This window comes from Eurytemora carolleeae, unplaced genomic scaffold, assembly GCF_000591075.1.
Source record: "Eurytemora carolleeae unplaced genomic scaffold, Eaff_2.0 scaffold995, whole genome shotgun sequence".
NCBI lineage: Eukaryota > Metazoa > Arthropoda > Copepoda > Calanoida > Temoridae > Eurytemora > Eurytemora carolleeae.
Window position 1 is genome coordinate 171,513 of NW_019396885.1, and position 17,767 is coordinate 189,279.

Genomic DNA, 17,767 nt, shown 5'->3' on the forward strand with positions numbered 1-17,767 from the left:
GACCTTCGTTTTTTCTTCACCCTGTTAGTAATAATTCCTTCATTTCATTATAGTCATCTCCATCCTTCCCAAAGTAAAAAGAACCCCCTGTACTGCAGTGAAATCTATAAAAAAAATATAAAAAATCTAGCTTTGCAGAACACTAAATCTCGATTCTTTCAGATTACAAAATTTAAATATTTATATATTAATGAGGAAACAGTTGTTCATCTCTAGCAATATAACGAGGGATTTTAATCGGGCAAAATAGGGGAAAAAGTCTGTTTTTTCTTTTTAGTCATTAGACACAGCATTCAGACTTAAGGATGATCATTTCTAGGTAATTTTTAATAGTTAGTTTAAAACGAGGCAATTTCTTATCAATTCTTTGAAACGTAATTTGCCAGCTTCTTTATTCAAATTAAGAAACTGGGAGTGTATGTAAAGTAGTATCACTGATGACGAAGAATAATTCTAAGGTCGATCTATCCATTTAATACTGTACTGTACTTTTCATAAGTAATTACTAATTAATTCAAATATTAAAAGAAAATTATGAGGTTTCATCATAATAAAGGGAAGCATTTCTACAATGCACATTATTAAGACAGGGTTGATTAAAGTGTCGCAAGACCTAGACCACAAGTTTTACAGTTTAGCATCGGAGAATTACGCGCAAAATAGCGAATTGCGTAAAAATTTGGTGCAAGAATGTAATTAATAAAGAAGGAAAGTTCATGATAACAAAATACTATTTTGTCCGAGAAGGTCAAGAAATCGTTCTCTAGGAAATTACCCAATTTTCTTTTTTTCTAAAGAGACTTCTAGGTTATGCAGAAGTTATCATTCTTCTAGCTTCAAGTGTTCATTTCTCACAAATTCCTCGTTATTGTTTGTAAAGCAAAAATTTCGCAAATAAATTTTTAAGTGAAACCGCGACTAAAAGTAATTATTTTGTAGAAAGAAGAACAGACAAAAGGTTTTAATGGTACCGTTGTGTATTAGGCATGCCCTCTTTTAAAGTATGTTAACCTAATATTAAGTCGCAGTTTCTATAAATTAAGTAAAGAAAAAAGAAATAAACAAAGCTTTACAAATAAAGGATAATAAAATCAAACTTCAAATAGATAGCCAAAGTTCAATACATATCAAAATGATAAAAAAAAATAATAAGGGATGGGCCAACAATGCGTACATAAACCTGTGAAAGAATAAATAATTATAAACAGATTTTATGAAAATAACATTGCTTTATTCTAATAAACTATATATTCACTGGTGTATACTTTCATTTCTTTCATAACAAATAATATTGATAGAATCCTCTGTAGTAAAAATAAACATCTTTCTGACTGTACTCATTCCACCACCTAGAGCTAGTCCAATACCTATATATATTTATATCACAGTGGGTCCGTGTACTCCATCCCTGGTCTGGGATTCCCATCACCATGTATTTACAATTCAGAGATTAACCCGGAGTAGGTTTGGACCATGGAACCCTGTCTCTTAGAAATTATCTTTTCGTTCGCCATTGTCCAACCCGACATTTTAAGTCCTCCTTATTTACATATACAAAAGAACAAGGAAAAAAGGTCTTATACCAACTACTGCAGGATAAACAAGGGAGAAAACGGTCGAATATATCACGTGACAACACTTGAAAAATCCAGGTTTCAACCCTTTGGTTTTAGATAGGATGGAGTACTTGGACCTGATTAATCTTCAGAGGACATATTGGACTAGACCTAGGACGGTTTTATCACACTAAAAAGAGAAGAAGGTTGAATCTGTTGAGTGAGAAGGATCGAAGTTAGAAAGCACCCGGTTTTGAATCTCTAGAAAAAAAAACTATTTCCCTCAGGATCAGATAAAATTTATATTTTCCTTCTCTACTCAACAGATTGAATCTCCGTAAAATCATGACATATCAGCACTAATTAATTATACATGAAATCTCTTCATCACAAATATAACTATTTAAATCAACATAGAACAAAGTGTGGGAGTGCTAAACAATGACGCTGGTTTGGAGGATTTGAGCGCGTTCAATCTAAAAACCATCCACACAAATATTTTTAAATCGACAGAAAACCTGTTCCTAGAGGGAATAACGGAGAAGAGCAAGAGAAGAGGAAAACCATGAAATATGATCTACCGAACCATCTCTTGAAAGCCAAGAACCAAAACCACAACCGTATTCCCCAAGCTAAGAACATATCTTAAGGTCGGAGAGAAAAAACATTTTTTGCAGCAACCCTGCTACTAAAACTTGACAGAAACCCTTCTACGAAAAACTAAATCAATAAACATTAAATTTCATTTTAACAAATTACGCCGGGTTCGGTTTCTATTCCCGCGCTTGTGCAGACTTTCTTTTTCAAGACTTCTAGGAAATTTATAACTGAACCTCCCCCCGGCCATTTTATATATTAGAATTTCAATAAAACTATTAATAATAAAATATACTTTAAATTTTACATTTTTCTAGTTCTGGAAAGTGAGGACGGGTGGAAATATTTATCCTGGGATTCTCCGGAGAACGGATTTCCCGAGATAATTTTGTAGGTTCCGTCATATAAACATTTCACTGTAAATTTTTAACATCGTAGGATGAGATGCTTCAGCTTCTGACAGAAGCACAGATACATAAACACTGTCCGCCATGCACGGAAAATCTAAGGCATTACTTTACAACAACAAATCAATAAAATTTTCAAGCAAGAAGGAGATGGAGATGAACGGAATGAGGTTGGAAAAGGACAAGATGGTGCAAGATGGAGGATAGAACAATATGAAAGAGTAGGATGCATGATGAGAGTTGTCTGAGTTAACAAGGTTCCTAGAACCAAATCTTGATCAGATTCAACTCAGGAATCTGTTCAGGTGAATGTTCAAGTTCTTCACTGTACCGTTAATCTAGTCTAAGAGTTCATGGTGCACACTGTAGTGGACACTTGTGTATAGATATTATAGAGGATAGAATCTGGTATTAAAATTGAATGGATGATAATGGAGGAATGGGGTGCAGTGGTGAACTAGAATTTTTCTACATCTCAAGCATATTGATCAAAATCAGAAACTTTAATTTTCCCTAAATAGTTGACGGTTTTCTACTCCACTCCATCCTGTTGGGAGGAGTACATGAGTTGATCCTTTAATCCTGGATGATTTCAGGGATAAACTGTTGTTAAGACAGGGCTTAGATAAACCAAACCCTGGACAATGGTTCCACAATCCACAGTTTTGGCTCTGGATGTATTCACAGATAGAGTTGGGTGTCTCCTTCCTAGTCATCTGGTTCAGGTTGGATCTACACTCCTCCTACTCTCCACCCTGTACTTTTTCCTGAACCTGAAGAGGTTGGGGCGGGGGCTGGGAACAGGTTGGGTCCTCAGGAGGGAGAAGGGAGGGTGGTCCCCCTCCGTTCTGTTCCAGGGGTGTAAGAGAAGCGGAACCCGTTCCTCCCTGGAAGGATGGAATCCCGAATATCTGGTAGCCGAACGGGTTCTGAAACATCTGTGTTCCCTGAGCGAGATTTGGAGGAGCTCCGGGATATGCTCCATGGTTTCCTAGAACTAATCCTTGCATCCCAGACACCAAGCATGTATACGGATCAACTAGAATAAAAAGGCGTTTTAAACCCTAGATAATTTTAATTAGTACTAATTGTTAACTTAAATCTTGAAAAATTATGATTTTGTAAAATCTTATATCGATAAAAAATTAATTGAGAAGTTTTGAGACATATTATAATTTAATATTTTGTAAAAGGTCGGTATTCAGTCCTGTAAATTAGTCTAGAGAATGGATTTGCGGAATTACACATAAAATGTACATGCTTTTACTTTAAAATTGGTAAATACATTATACAAGTTCCTATGACCACTTCTATATTGACGTCGTAAGCATCCAAATCTTCTTTTTTATATTAATCATATTAAAGGTAAAAAAATCTACTTTAATTCATGTTTCGCAAAAAAAAACTTTCTTTTCAAAACAAATAAAACGAAGTAAATAGTTTGTTACGAATCTTGAATTAAAGAGCTAAAAATGTTTAAATTGTCGGTTGGCCGGCGTTGTTAAATATTTTATGCATCAGCATGAAACTTCCAAGAATCTGACATTACCCTTTTAAAATGTAAATACTGGTATTCAGAATAATCATTATAATTCATCAGTAGCACTTTCACTCCTAGAAATCCTGAACATAATCCAGACTCAAGTAAGGAGACTGTCAGTCTAATTTCAAGGGACCTTCCATTTAATGAGGGGCATGCCCCAATTCAAAACGGTTTGATCAACAGTTTGAAATATATTTTCGTTTTTCTAACTTGAAAAGTGATCAAATCTGATAATCTTTTCATTTTTTTCTGCAGAAGAAATGCGCAGGTCACTAAGGGGAAACGATTAAAAAGCAGGAATATCTCCTACATTCTGTATCAGAGAAAGCTTTTAAGGGTAACGTTGTGAATCGGTGCCGCCACTCTTTTAATTGAGAGTCACTTGAGATAACGAGCACAGTCCCTTTAATTATGATCCGGATAAAATCCAAAATTTTCAATGTTTAGCAATATTCAGAACTTCTCATATTATTTGATAAATCAGAAAAATAGATGAATATTTTTTACTTTCCGATACTCAAAATTCTGAACCGCCTTAAGCTATTACCTCCACCTGGAGAAGATATTGGATACATCTCCATAGGATTGGCAGTAGGAGATTGTATAATAAATCCACCTCCACTGGTTGGAACCCAGGCAGTAGGTTGACCTCCAGCCACTAAAGGAGCTCCAGTAGCTGCTGCAGCTCCGCCCTGGACGAGGAAAGGATAAGGACGAGGATGAGCATAAGTGATGGTTTGCATTCCCTGGTTTCCACCTAATCCTACAGCGGAGCCATTGCTGTGCCGGGATTCAGGACTCAACGCGTTATCCTAATTGAATAAAATAAATTAAATTAAATATCTTTCAAATAATAAAATATGTGAAATATTGAAATATTTTCATGTAATATTTAACACAGTCTACACATGCAATACATTTTCTACGCCGGGATTTATTGTGAACAAATTCAAAATTAATCCCTACTTTCCAAACTTTAGACTTGAGATTCGAGCGGCTAGAGAAGAAAGAATTACGAAAAATATGAAAATTGGAAATAAATTGAATGTAAAAAATCCTTTGATACTTTCTTTACAATAAAATTCACCCCTGTAAATTTGGTTTTTCTTTTCTTCAAGAATGAAAAAAGGCAACACTTTCCAACACAATGGGGGAAATGTTTATTTTAGGTGATGGGTGTATCATTTCTTAAAATGGACAAAAATTTCACTGTCGGAAAGAAAAGCGTTTGTGTATTGATATTAAGAAACCACGTAGGAATACAATCAAAACTATTCAACCTCGCCTAGAAACCATTTTAATTAAAACCGTATTAGGCGATTTGTTTAATATTTTTTTTACAAGTAACCCCCCCCCGTTAAAAAATGTATCCTTTATATTGTAACCAATAATATTAATAAATAAAGAACGTCAAAATGAAGAACAAACTGCTATATTAAGAATTAAAAGAATTAAATTGGAATGCATCAAGGTTAGTAATTAAACTAGTCCGTATGTCAAATTATTAAAAACTAAATCAATTAATAAACTGAATGATTGATGAGAAATATCTCCGTCTTGAATAAGAATTACTCACGCTTCCGTCCGTGCTCCCGTGTCCGCTCCAGGTTGGATCAGGACTTGATACATTGGTCTTCCTCCTGCTCCCTCCTCCATCAGCAAACTTTACCACGAGGGCCTGATTAGAGTTGGCCAGGGGTCGACCGTTGAACAGAGATATTATCTGTTCACACTTCTCTCTACTCTCCATCCTAAATATTGTCTCAAATTATATAAAACTTTCAGGGTAGCCAAAACGTTGAGAAAAATCCGTACAAAAACCCGTACATTTGAAAAATAAAATCCGTAAAATCCGTAAACAAAAATCCGAACAATCCGTACATTTCAGAAAAAAATTCCGTAAATCCATACAAAAAAATAAAAAAATAAAAAACATTTCTCATTTCTATAATCATTCATCTTCCTTTGTGTTGGTATGTGAGCAAAGGCTGACCTTACATTGATTTAAAATTTATTTGAAACAAAAATGACTGCTCTGTGCAGTGAACAGATGATTAAGATAATAAAGCCGGATGAAAAAAAATCACGATAAAATAAAATAATACAATTTTAAAATCTGCTTGCTTTTTATGTTTTTACTATTATGTAAGCTATTCTTTTTATTTTCTGAATTCAATTTCAATTGTTCACTTGCTGGTGCATTGCTTCTGATTAGGGTTTCCAGCGAAACGAAACGTTTCGTGAAAAAATGCGAAAATTTTAGGTTGCATTTGCAAATTTTTTGCGAAAATGAATGAAGCCAAAACTAAGCAAAATTTCGCGAAAATGCGAAAATGTTGTGAAAACCATGAGTTTTATAGCTGCAAAAATTAATTGCTTTAAAGAACTTTTTATTATTTTGGTTCTTCCCATAGTAGATTTTATTTTGTGCTTTAAGAAGAAAGATCTTAGCGGTCGAGAAAGCATTTTCAAGCAAATCTATGAATTGTCTGATGTCGTTCTTAAATCTATATTTATATATTGTGTTAATCCATCAATTGGGCTCGCGGATAAATCCCTCTTTGAAAATGAGTCTTGTATTCTCAATTTTAGTCTTTTTTATATGATTTTTTGCAACTTTTTTGCTAAAATTTTGCTTTTATTTTTAGAAAATCAATATTTCGCGAGCAAACGAAATGCGAAAATGAAGCGAAATGGTCGCGAAAACATTTATTTTCGCGAAAAATGCGAAAAATGCTGAAAACCCTATGAGGCAATCAATCTTAGCTTCTTTTACTTTCCTCTAGGAGATAATAAAATTGGTTCAAAAACTAATTAATAATTGATGTGAGTTGTTGTGCTAAAACCATATATCAGGAAAGTGTCGAATAATATTCTTTCATTAGACTTGCGCTTCAAGCCGCCATTTTTCTTTGAAAATTTTATTTCGCGGATAATTCTGTTTAAATTAGACCATTTTCGAAAACAATGAATGTCGTAATTATATTTTCAGGTCAAAACTTTTCATCTTTAACTACCCACAAACATTTCCAGGGGTCATGAATTTCCACAAAAAAATTGGGCATAATCGGTTCAGCCGTTTTGACGTTTAATAGATACAGACAGACAGAATCTTAAATTAAGACATAACGCATTCCAAAATTAGATGTAGATCTTCCAAGATTCGAAGAAAATTTAATTGTATTTTATAAACCCCTGTTTCCTTTACGAGATTTAAATAATTAAATATAAAATGTAAGTCTAGTCCAAAGATGTAATTGCACCTTGAATACACTTGTTACACAATGTACACAGTACAATGTTATTTAAACCTTAATATCTAATGATAGCAGAAGTTGGGTGGGTTGTGACGTAACGTATTAAATTTGTTAGAAGAATATTTGCGAGTTTTAACAATTCACTGAGATGTTTAGTTCACATTGTAACAAACATTTAGTTTACAAATGAGAATGCAAAAATTTTTCACTAGAAGAATATATATACATGTTCATTTATAAAATAAAAATTATTTAAGTTATTTAGCTTCATGTACTTTTACTATTTGTTTGTAAAACATGTAATTTACATTCCAATTTATGGATTTTTTAAATCTAAAACCTAACCTGGCAAAACCTACTCCTCTGCTCTGTTGGCTTGCGTCCCTGAGTATCCGAGTAGATATAACCTGTCCATAAGGATTGAACAAGGACTCGAGGTCATTCTCCTTGATATTCTGGGGTAGGTTGGCTATGTACAGGTTCGTAGGATCCTGCTCGGCTTGTCTGGCCATCTGGGCCTGAATATATAAATATTAAATATACAGGACTACTCACTAAGAAGGGTACATCAGAGACGACTGTACGGAATTTGCACGTCTGTTTTCTTATATTAATGATTCTGTGCAACTGTAAACTTATTTTTTTCTTTGACAAATCATAAACAGTACCATTTTACAACATGTTCCTCACATTGAGATAACTGCAACCTTTAGCGCATCGTATTTTAAGAGTTTTAGGTCGTCATTATAGTCTCACTTTCTCTGGGTAACCCTGTACTAGTTTTATTTCAGTTTCATCATTTATTATCAAATCATTCTATCCAGATTAATACTCGATGATTCACTTATTTTGTCTCATACTGGAGAAGCTACAAAGGTTAAATAAGGTTGAGTTGATTAAGTACGTTTCTGCTCATGTCTACTTTATACATAATTAATATCATACAATACACATAGACTAAACCAAAGGGGAGTGTGAGTTTGACCAATTTGAATACATCTGGGAGTCCTGTCTTAATTTTTTTAGGAATCAGGATGAACATTTTTTCTATCATTTGTGTTTCTTTTAAATAAAATAATAAAAATTGGGGAAAAAAATGTTTTTTTTTTTCCACACTTTGCTATGTTTTTAAAGCTTTTTCACCAAAAGTCTGTTTCAAATACCAGCTAGGTTTAATGTTTTTCAGATCACTCCTTCCACCCCATTTCAACATTTCTCTGTTATTTCAAAAATGTTCAGAATGAATCTTTTTCTTTCAGTTCTAGGTTTAAGGGTGCTTTAAGTGCACATTAAATTAAAAAAGTCGTAAATTTTTTCTGCTTTCTTTATTGTTGGAATGGATTTTCAAAATTTGTTTTTAACCGAATTCTACTGAGGCAAATGTTTTGTTTTGACCGGCACCAAACCCTCGGCCCCACATTTGATGTGTAATGGATTGACAGACAAAACAAATATATAATATATATATATATATCCTCTTGTTACATCGACATTCTTTATTATCTTATTTTCTTGAAGCGACTGTGCACTTTAATTACTCTCCGATCATTGTAAATTAGTAAAATCGTCCTTTATCATTTTTTTTTATAAAAACTCCTCGAATAATCATTGGTAATATTAATGTACAACAACATGGGTAAAAAGCCCACTCCTCCCTACCACCGGGGTTGTTGCAAAACTCGTACGTTATTTATTTTAAAAAAATAACAAATTTAATAAATCCTTAATTTTTGATTTAGCAAACTAATGCAATTTAAAGTAATGAATAAATTTGTATTTTATTGTACTTGATAAGAGGAAATTGTTGTAAATTACAAATAGTCAATAAAATAATTATTCTCTAATAAAATTCATGAACTTTTTATTCATAACCCGCTTTTAAACCTTTGAACCGATCATCTGAGTTTGGTGTTAACAATCTAAGGTTTGTTTCTGCAAGATATATAGTCTCCTGTCCCCTTCCTTGCATGTACAAAGTCTATTTTATAAATGTAAGTTCCGAAAACACTGATACTCTTTAAATTTGAAAATCTATCTTAGGTCTTCAATACAGTCTTAAATAGGTAGAGTAAAGTGCGTTATTTGATTACAGTTCAGCTTAATTTTTCTAATGTTAAGGATAAACACCAATAACTCAGAATAGTTAAACACAAATTGGTTGAAAAAAAATATCTAAAGTTTGAAGATATTTGAGTAATAAACCGAAGAAAAAATGGAAATGATTCATCATTGCTTCAGATACACAGGTTGCTTTAAAGCATATCAAAATTTCTGTATTTGGTCGATCATATATTTCACTTAGGTTGGTTGTAATTTGCGTTATTTGGTTATAGTGTTCAAATATCGTTTAAGCTGGTACAGTCAAAATGTTTATAAAACACTATTTTTCATGAGTCTATTCCTAACAAAAAATGTTAAAATTATTTTATACTTAAAAAAAACACGAACAAAAATAAACACCCAAATCCGACAAGAATGAAAAATTTAAAATATTTGATTTTAATATTTTTCACCCTCAGCACCAATAAAAGTAAAAAACCTTTCCTCCAACATAAATCTTTCATGCTCTTATTATTGAGGATCATCTAGCTTTCAGCGAAGAGACGATCCTCAAGATGTTCAGCAAGGAAAAGATCATCAAGCTGATCAGCGAGGGAAGGATCATCAAGCTGTTCAGCGAAGAGACGATCCTCAAGATGTTCAGCAAGGAAAAGATCATCAAGGTGTTCAGCGAGGAAAGGATCATCAAACTGCTCAGCGAGAAGAGGATCATCAAGCTGCTCAGGATGTTCAGTCCTCTTGAGAACAGTTCCTGACATTAGCTTGAGTTTGTTGGGAGCTTGTTTTCAAGGAAACAATCCAGTTCTTGCAAAGCACTTTGCACATATATTGTCATCCCTGAGAACTTTTTAGTGACTACCTATACCTTGCTCACAACATAATATTTGGGCATACTGGACCAGGCATTTTTAGTTAAAAAAACCCATAATTTGAGCCCGCGATTTAAAAAAAAAAACTCGGGAAAATACGGCTCGGGTCTAAGCTATCGTTGATACTTATTTACGACTTGAGCTTTCTAATTCAAGCAGCATTTTCTACAGAGTGGAGTTCAAAAACCCGGTTTAATATTCTATTTGGTGGATTTTCACGGTAGGAATTGGTGCATTCCGGGTTTTTATGAGAGCAAGACTTAACATTAAGCCTTATTCTCCACCAAAACCATTTATTTTAATTGGGCCTAACTCCTTTACTCGAGCAGAAGATATTGCAGCTGTTAATCACGTGACACAAGCTGTCGTCAGAGTTGGGTCGAAGATCGGCTCTTAAAGTCGGGTTGAAGGAATTACGGCTCGAGCAAAAGTTTTAATTCAACCATTGTGCTGTTTCATATTAATGTAAAATTGTAACCAAATAACGGAATTTTGTATAACCAACTACCTCAACTTACGAAAATATTTTAATAGTTTTAGGGAATGCATAACTTTTAATATGAAATAATTACAACATTGCCACTTTAGAAGCTACTAAAGATCTCTATGGAGCAACTACTGGAGGAAAAAAAGATTTAAAAAACAATCAATCAACCCTACAAAGCTTAGCTCTTGAATTGCATTTCTTAGTTCTAAATTTCGAAAATCCATTATTTTGCATATTTGTTTTTTAATGTCCTATAAATGTTACACCGAGTGAAGAAAAAAATTCCGCGACTCAAGATATACAAACCTGATAACAATTTTTTAGCAAGAAGTAATTTTGGTTAGGTTAACATCCCTGCTTGCAATGATATTAGGGTTGAGAGATAGGTATAACCAAATTAAAGAATTTCTTAAATATAACCAGATAACGCACTTTACACTATTCTATATGATTTACCCTTAAGCTGTCTGAATATTCATCTTGATGAGTTCATGCAGACCGATAAACTACATAAAACCAACTACTTTCATGTATTTATTTTTAGTTGCAAAATAAATTATCTTACATGATGTCGAAATGTTCAATATAACTTTAAAGTTTAAGTAAGATAATAGTGGTGTCCATAAAAATGTTCATTTTAATATTTATATCCATAATTTGAGTCTGACAAGTTGTCGTCCTATTCCACAGTATTATGGGTCCCACTGTAGTATTATACCTGATAACCCTGGTGCTGAAGTTCATTCACGGCTGCATTGGCGCTGTTGGGAGACTCAAAGTCGACAAATCCATATCCTTTGCATCGGTTAGTCGCTTTGTCAAGGATAGCCTTGGTCGAACTTATCGGTCCAAATCTAAAATAAGAAAAAAACAATTATTAACATTGTCAAATTTTGTTTATATTTAGTAATGTGCCCTCTGCTCTACCCAGCCTATGGTACCTACGGGGCAATTGTAAAACTTATTGTTTTAGTTTCAATGTTACGGTTAGGTCGGCTATAACACACATACATATGTAAATATTTCGACGCAATTTTCTCTATATATAAAATTAATTTTTCAAGATGTTGTAATGGCAATTAAATGTCCGCCCTTGTACGCAGTCAATAGTCATTTGATTCCAAGGATATTTTTCACTTCTTTACAAAAATACTTCTAACAAGTCTTCTTTCTGTAAAGTTTGGTTTCCTGATGACAATGAATAAGTCGAACTATCGAAAACCATTTTCTCACATTGGGGGAAAAGGTATGAAACTAGGCCCATTTCTTGTAACAATTTTAGTTTATAAATGTTTCTTTTCAATCCGCCATATTTGATTTAACTTCGAAATTCTTAACTCAAAATTTTGCGGATTTTTCTAAAAGCAAATATAGATTCTCAAAAAAAAATTCAAATCGAGAAATCTTCCCTTTGATCATGTTAGATACCACAAATTTGACGTTTATTGGCTACAAAAAAATAAGCCAAATGTGTATACAAATAAAAAACAAATGAAAATTCTTACTTTTGGCAGAGCATAACAAGATCCTTGTCTGTAGTATGCGGAGCTAGTCCCCGGATATACAGGTTGGTTCTGGACAACGTGTCTCCAGGTCTAGAGTGAGGAGGAGGAGATGTAACCTGATGCATCATTGGAGGAACAGGATACCTCCACCAGGAGCCTCCAGGAACCATTGGTTTACTCATCATCCCCATAGCTGGGCCCCCACCCCCCTGCCCAGGGGGCTAAACAAGATAGGGTTAATATACATATTTGCCTAGGCCTAGGGGGCTAAACAATATTTGTGGAGTTAGAAGGAACAAAGACTAGGCTGTCTAATATGAAATTTTGAAAGCAGTTTGACACTAACGACATCGGTAAACTGCACTTCTGATATATTGATCGTATTTTTGGGCTCAGTTTCATTTGCTACAATCACCTTGCCATATTACAATGGGGACCGAGCAACAGATAATGGGCCGAGCTCTGTGGAAAGGACAGGTCAGGAAGCCGAGCTCTTTGAATAGGGCAGGTCAGGGGCCCTCTGTGGATGGGGCAGGTTAGTGGGCCGAACTCTGTGGATAGGGCAGGTTAGTGGGCCGAACTCTGTAGATAGGGCAGGTTAGCGGGCCGAACTCTGTGGATAGGGAAGATTAGTGGGCCAAACTCTGTTTAAAAAACAATCAATCAACCCTACAAAGCTTAGCTCTTGAATTGAATTTCTTAGCTCTAAATTTCAAAAATCCATTATTTTGCATATTTGTTTTTTAATGTCCTATAAATGTTACACCGAGTGAAGAAAAAAATTCCGCGACTCAAGATATACAAACCTGAACTGTGGATAGGGAAGATTAGTGGGCCGAACTCTGTGGATAGGGAAGATTAGTGGGCCGAACTCTGTGGATAGGGAAGATTAGTGGGCCGAACTCTATGGATAGGGCAGGTTGGTGGGCCGAGCTCTTTAGATAGGGCAGATTATGGGGTCGAGCTCTGTGGATAGGGCAGGTTAGTGGGCCGAGCTCTTAAGATAGGGCAGATTATGGGGCCGAACTCTGTGAATGGGGCAGGTTATTGGGCCGAGCTCTTTAGATAGGGCAGGTGAGGGGGCCGATCTCTGTGGATAGGAAAGTTTAGGGATCGAGCTATTTGACAAGTAATGACTGTTAAAAAGTTGAATTATGGCAAATGTAGTTTCCGGATTGAAATCTCATAATTGATTATTGAAGAATGGATAAGTTAGGTGTTGGTTGCTAATTACTTGAGAAATTAATAGGAAGTCAATATACTGAAAAGAACTTTAAAATCCTTTTTCTAAGCCAGCCTATGAAAACAACTATTTCAAGTGTTATGATTTAGAACTTAGTTAAATATACAGATTTAGATCTGGTCCTGATAATTACACTTTTTCCTTATGACCCCCCCCCCCCCAATTTGTGTAGTTATTTCTAACAACTAGAACTGCAAATTTGGTGTTTGAAATAAAGGAAAAATCTTACCATTGCCATTATGTTCTGAATGTCTGTAGCGAATAGGGAACTGTAGTTAGAACCTGAAAAAGGAAATTCGATTAGGTTCTAATAAGTGTTCACAATCCGGATCCGGATACAATGAATCAGCAACATTTTGGCTTCCTGGATCCGGATCCGCAAAACGATGCAGATCCAAGGATTAAAAAACCAACCAAAACATGCTAAAAAACTCTTTTGCCCTCTAATCATGAATCTCAACAGAAAAGAAAAGAATTAATCGTAAAATTCTTTCAAAAATGAAAGATTTGAGAAGTTTGCCACAGGACCCGACCCCCTTGGGGTTTAAATTAGAATTTGTACATCTTTAGTAAATACTCCCAACCCCACAAATATAAATGTCATTCCTTGCAGAAATTCAAAGGCTTCAATAATTTAAAAAGTTTTGAACAACATGATCTTATTTTAAAAAATGTGCAAGGGAAGAGAACGATTTTTCAAGAAATAATTGATCCCTAACTTGACATTAAAGATACAGTTATAAGGTGATACAGCAGAGCTAAGGAACAGAAACTTTTTTCTTTCTTTCTTTGAGCACGCAGCTGGTGCTGGGCCATTTTATAAAGTGACATTTCCATTTCATAAATAATACTTTCATATATCAGACACTTCATAGAAAGTACATGTCACAGATATTAGATTGCATAGATTGGACATTTCAAAGAGACATAAAGTTCTATTAATAATACTTTCAGAGACAGGACATTCCACAGATATGACATTGCAAAGACTGGATATTTCATTGAGGCATTTAAATTTTTCTTAATATTATTATTTAAGACAGAACACCTCTTAGAATATGATATTTCGTAAATTATACATTTCATGGAGACATTTAAATTTCATAAATCATAATAGACAGAACATTTCAAAGATATGACATTGCATAGATTTGACATTGCATAGATTGGACGTTTCATAGCAACATTTAATTCTATGAAAAATACTTTCATAGACAGAACATTTAACAGACAAGACATTTTAAGGATAACGAAATGTTTTAAGTTAGAAATTTCATATGTTATACTGTCACAGATAGGACATTTCATGGTTGAAGACATTGCATATATTTGGACATTTCAGAGAAAGTGTAGTAAGTAGACAAAGATAATTTCACATGAAATGCAACAGAAAAAATTGTTAGCAGATTTTTCAATACAATCCGTGAAAAATTGTTTGAAATCAGAAATGATTTGTATCGTCAGTATTTAAAATTCTCGCGTTATCAATTAAAAAAAATTCAGAAAGCCTAGCAGAAAAATTTGAGATATATGGCCGTAAATAAGAAGAAAATCTATGAAAATTCTTTAATGTGCTAAAAATTCTAGAAACTTATGCATGTCGACACTTTCATCACTAACTCAACATGACGATCTAGGCCATAACCGTGTCAGTTCATCAAGATCCTTCCTTTTGTTGATATTTATAAGGTCGTTTAAAAATTTAATATTGAATGTCACTTTTACTAACTGTTCGCAAAATCTGGAAAATAGATCTTACACCTTTACCCAACCAAACAAATTTTCTTTGAAAATACATTTTCGAATAGAGCTTTACTTATCTATCGTTAACAAGACACAAGATACCAGGTCAATAATTCTAATTTTGAAAGTTCATGGTAATTGTTTACATAAAATGGCCACGAAAAAGAACTCAAGAATTGTCATGTCATCCGACAATCCAGGATCTTTTAATCTCACATTTTAAAATATCTTGCTGATCCCTTCCGACGTTCCAAATTACAACATAAATTAACTGATAAGTAGTAAACGTCAAAACAAAATAAGAACCTTAGACTCCCCAGATTCCAGATGTCAGCCATATTGCAAGCAGCCCAGAATCTGCGCTTAAGGTGTCGATACAAGAATTGGTTTCGATAACTTTAGCTAGGTTCGAGTCACTTTAATGTCGTCTTTTTTTAATGAAAAAAGGATGTAATGAATATGTATTAAAGAAAGAGTTTTAAATTCATATGAAGTAGCATCAGATGCTAGAAACGCAGCCATAATTATTATAAGGGCGGATTCAGGATTCAAGATTTACCCCCCTTGTAATTGATGCTATATAGTTTGCACTAATGTCCGATTAAACTACTAACGTACATTTGCACACTGAGGTCGGCTGATCAGTAACAAGTTTGTAGTGCAAATGGACAAATTCGAGCTTTACTTGTTCAATTGGACTAATTTAAATTTTTATTTTCCTGCCAGGAATATGTTATTTTCGCGCCAGGAATATTTTAGAACCATGATCATTTATAGCTGCAAGTAATCTGGAATACAAAAAATATTTGTTCAACCGCACAATTTTTTTTCTGTAAATATTAGTGCAATTGAACGCCCTAATTTCACTAAGGGGGGGGTATGTGTAATGGACTGCCACCCCATACCTGGGACCGCCTATGGCAAACCAAAAACATAAACAAGTGGGGCTCCATCACTCGGAGCTAACCCTTATACAATTACTTATCTTTGCAGCCTGATAACATTGCACATCGGGTTATCTCCATCACTTGGAGCTAACCCTTATACAATTACTTATCTTTGCAACCTGGCAACATTATACTTCAGGCTATCTCCATCACGCGGAGTAAACCNCGGGTGCTGAGCCCCCTCTCTGGGAAGAAATTTTGTGAGCCTCCTCCCCTAGAAAAATTTCTGTATTTATACAGGGGCGCAAATAACACTTTTGTGAGGGGGCGAAAAAAAATTTGTTGAAAAAAGCGCTGTTTAAGCTCTGTGCTTATTTTACATCAATTTCTTATAGCATATCCTATGGCATGAGGGTGGGAAGGCAACCTTCCCCACCCCACAGCTTCTAAACCTCAGTTTACCTATTTGCGGCAATGTGCGTCACAGTAGACCATCCAAACCTCCCCAAACAGTCTTCCGGGAATGATATTCCATTTATAATTGTCAATTTCGACTTAAAACAGGACTAATTCAATCATTTCAGCACAGTAGTCAATCTAGATAGTATCCTTAACATTTGCAAAATATTTTCTTTTTTTAAACAATCAAAGATCGGACTGGAAAAACTAAAACTTTGTAGATTTATTTTCTCAACAATCTTGGAATGGCTGGTGCCTTATTATTAATAGTTTCTAGAAAAAAAATTACAAGTTCAAGGGATTGAAAGCTGTACAAAATTTCAAATATCTCAAGGAGTTAACCCTACCAGAATCTGAATCGGTTTTAGACGTCTTGGATTTGAGCTTAAGTCAGGAAATAGGATGTCTTCAAGGGGGTAATGTTACATTGTCTATATGCAACATCCCCCCTTCTGAACTTCTGACCTACTAACTTTCCAACTGTAGTATTCTCTTACTACTAAAAATGTGCAATAAATTGGCAACTTAAATTAGCAAACTCTGATAAGATCACACTTCAAGTTATATAACTTGTATGGGATCAATATCTTTGCAACCTGATAACATTGCACATTGGGTTATCTCAATCACTTGGAGCTAACCCTTATACAATTACTTATCTTTGCAGCCTGATAACATTGCACATCGGGTTATCTCCGTCACTCGGAGCTAACCCTTATACAATTACTATCTTTGCAACCTGATAACATTGCACATTGGGTTATCTCAATCACTTGGAGCTAACCCTTATACAATTACTTATCTTTGCAGCCTGATAACATTGCACATCGGGTTATCTCCATCACACGGAGTAAACCTTTATATAATTACTTGCTCGTGCAATAATTAACACCCAAAGTAATAAACATACTTTCATTAATGCTGTTACATTTATTTACATATTCATAAATACATACATACTATAATATGGAGATAACTAGATGGTTTAATGATCAGCCATGGTTCCTTTACAACTTAGGTCCCTTAGTAGCTCTCTCAGTTAGTTTATCCAATCTGAAGTGCAGAACTACTATATTCCCCAATCCATCCATCATATATTTATCATCTCTATTCCAGGTATGCTGGTTAACCTGCTCCTGTAATCTGTGGAGCA

At 34.4% G+C, this 17,767-nt stretch overlaps 1 protein-coding gene across 12 annotated transcripts; it reads right to left on the minus strand.

Moving 5' to 3' along the window:
* Nucleotides 1-1,209: 1,209 nt before the first annotated feature.
* LOC111709729 (protein alan shepard) lies at nucleotides 1,210-15,671 on the minus strand. Of its 12 annotated transcripts, none has more exons than XR_002766924.1 (10): nucleotides 15,575-15,670; nucleotides 13,755-13,807; nucleotides 12,283-12,503; nucleotides 11,496-11,631; nucleotides 7,706-7,878; nucleotides 5,680-5,854; nucleotides 4,651-4,915; nucleotides 1,881-3,599; nucleotides 1,728-1,746; nucleotides 1,210-1,355 (listed from the first exon to the last, which is right to left on the minus strand). XR_002766924.1 is itself a non-coding variant. In XM_023483619.1 (8 exons), the coding sequence occupies exons 2-8, from the start codon at nucleotides 13,761-13,763 to the stop codon at nucleotides 3,304-3,306; spliced, it is 1,269 nt and encodes a 422-aa protein (XP_023339387.1). In that variant the 5' UTR covers nucleotides 13,764-13,807; nucleotides 15,575-15,671; the 3' UTR covers nucleotides 1,210-3,303. The 12 variants fall into 12 exon arrangements, 2 of the variants coding, with proteins under 2 accessions (XP_023339387.1, XP_023339386.1); XR_002766922.1 differs by having other exon boundaries at nucleotides 1,728-1,769; XR_002766925.1 differs by having other exon boundaries at nucleotides 1,210-1,349; nucleotides 1,728-1,769; nucleotides 1,876-3,599.
* Between the last annotated feature and the right edge of the window lie 2,096 nt (nucleotides 15,672-17,767).

What these genes read in the sequence shown, in the direction of transcription:
- LOC111709729 (XM_023483618.1), bottom strand. An exon ending in CTTGTTATGCTCTGCCAAAA is followed by an intron (nt 11,632 to 12,282) that starts GTAAGAATTTTC and finishes TTCTTATTTTAG; the next exon opens with ATTTGGACCGATAAGTTCGA. An exon ending in AATATCTTCTCCAGGTGGAG is followed by an intron (nt 3,600 to 4,650) that starts GTAATAGCTTAA and finishes TTTTTATTCTAG; the next exon opens with TTGATCCGTATACATGCTTG.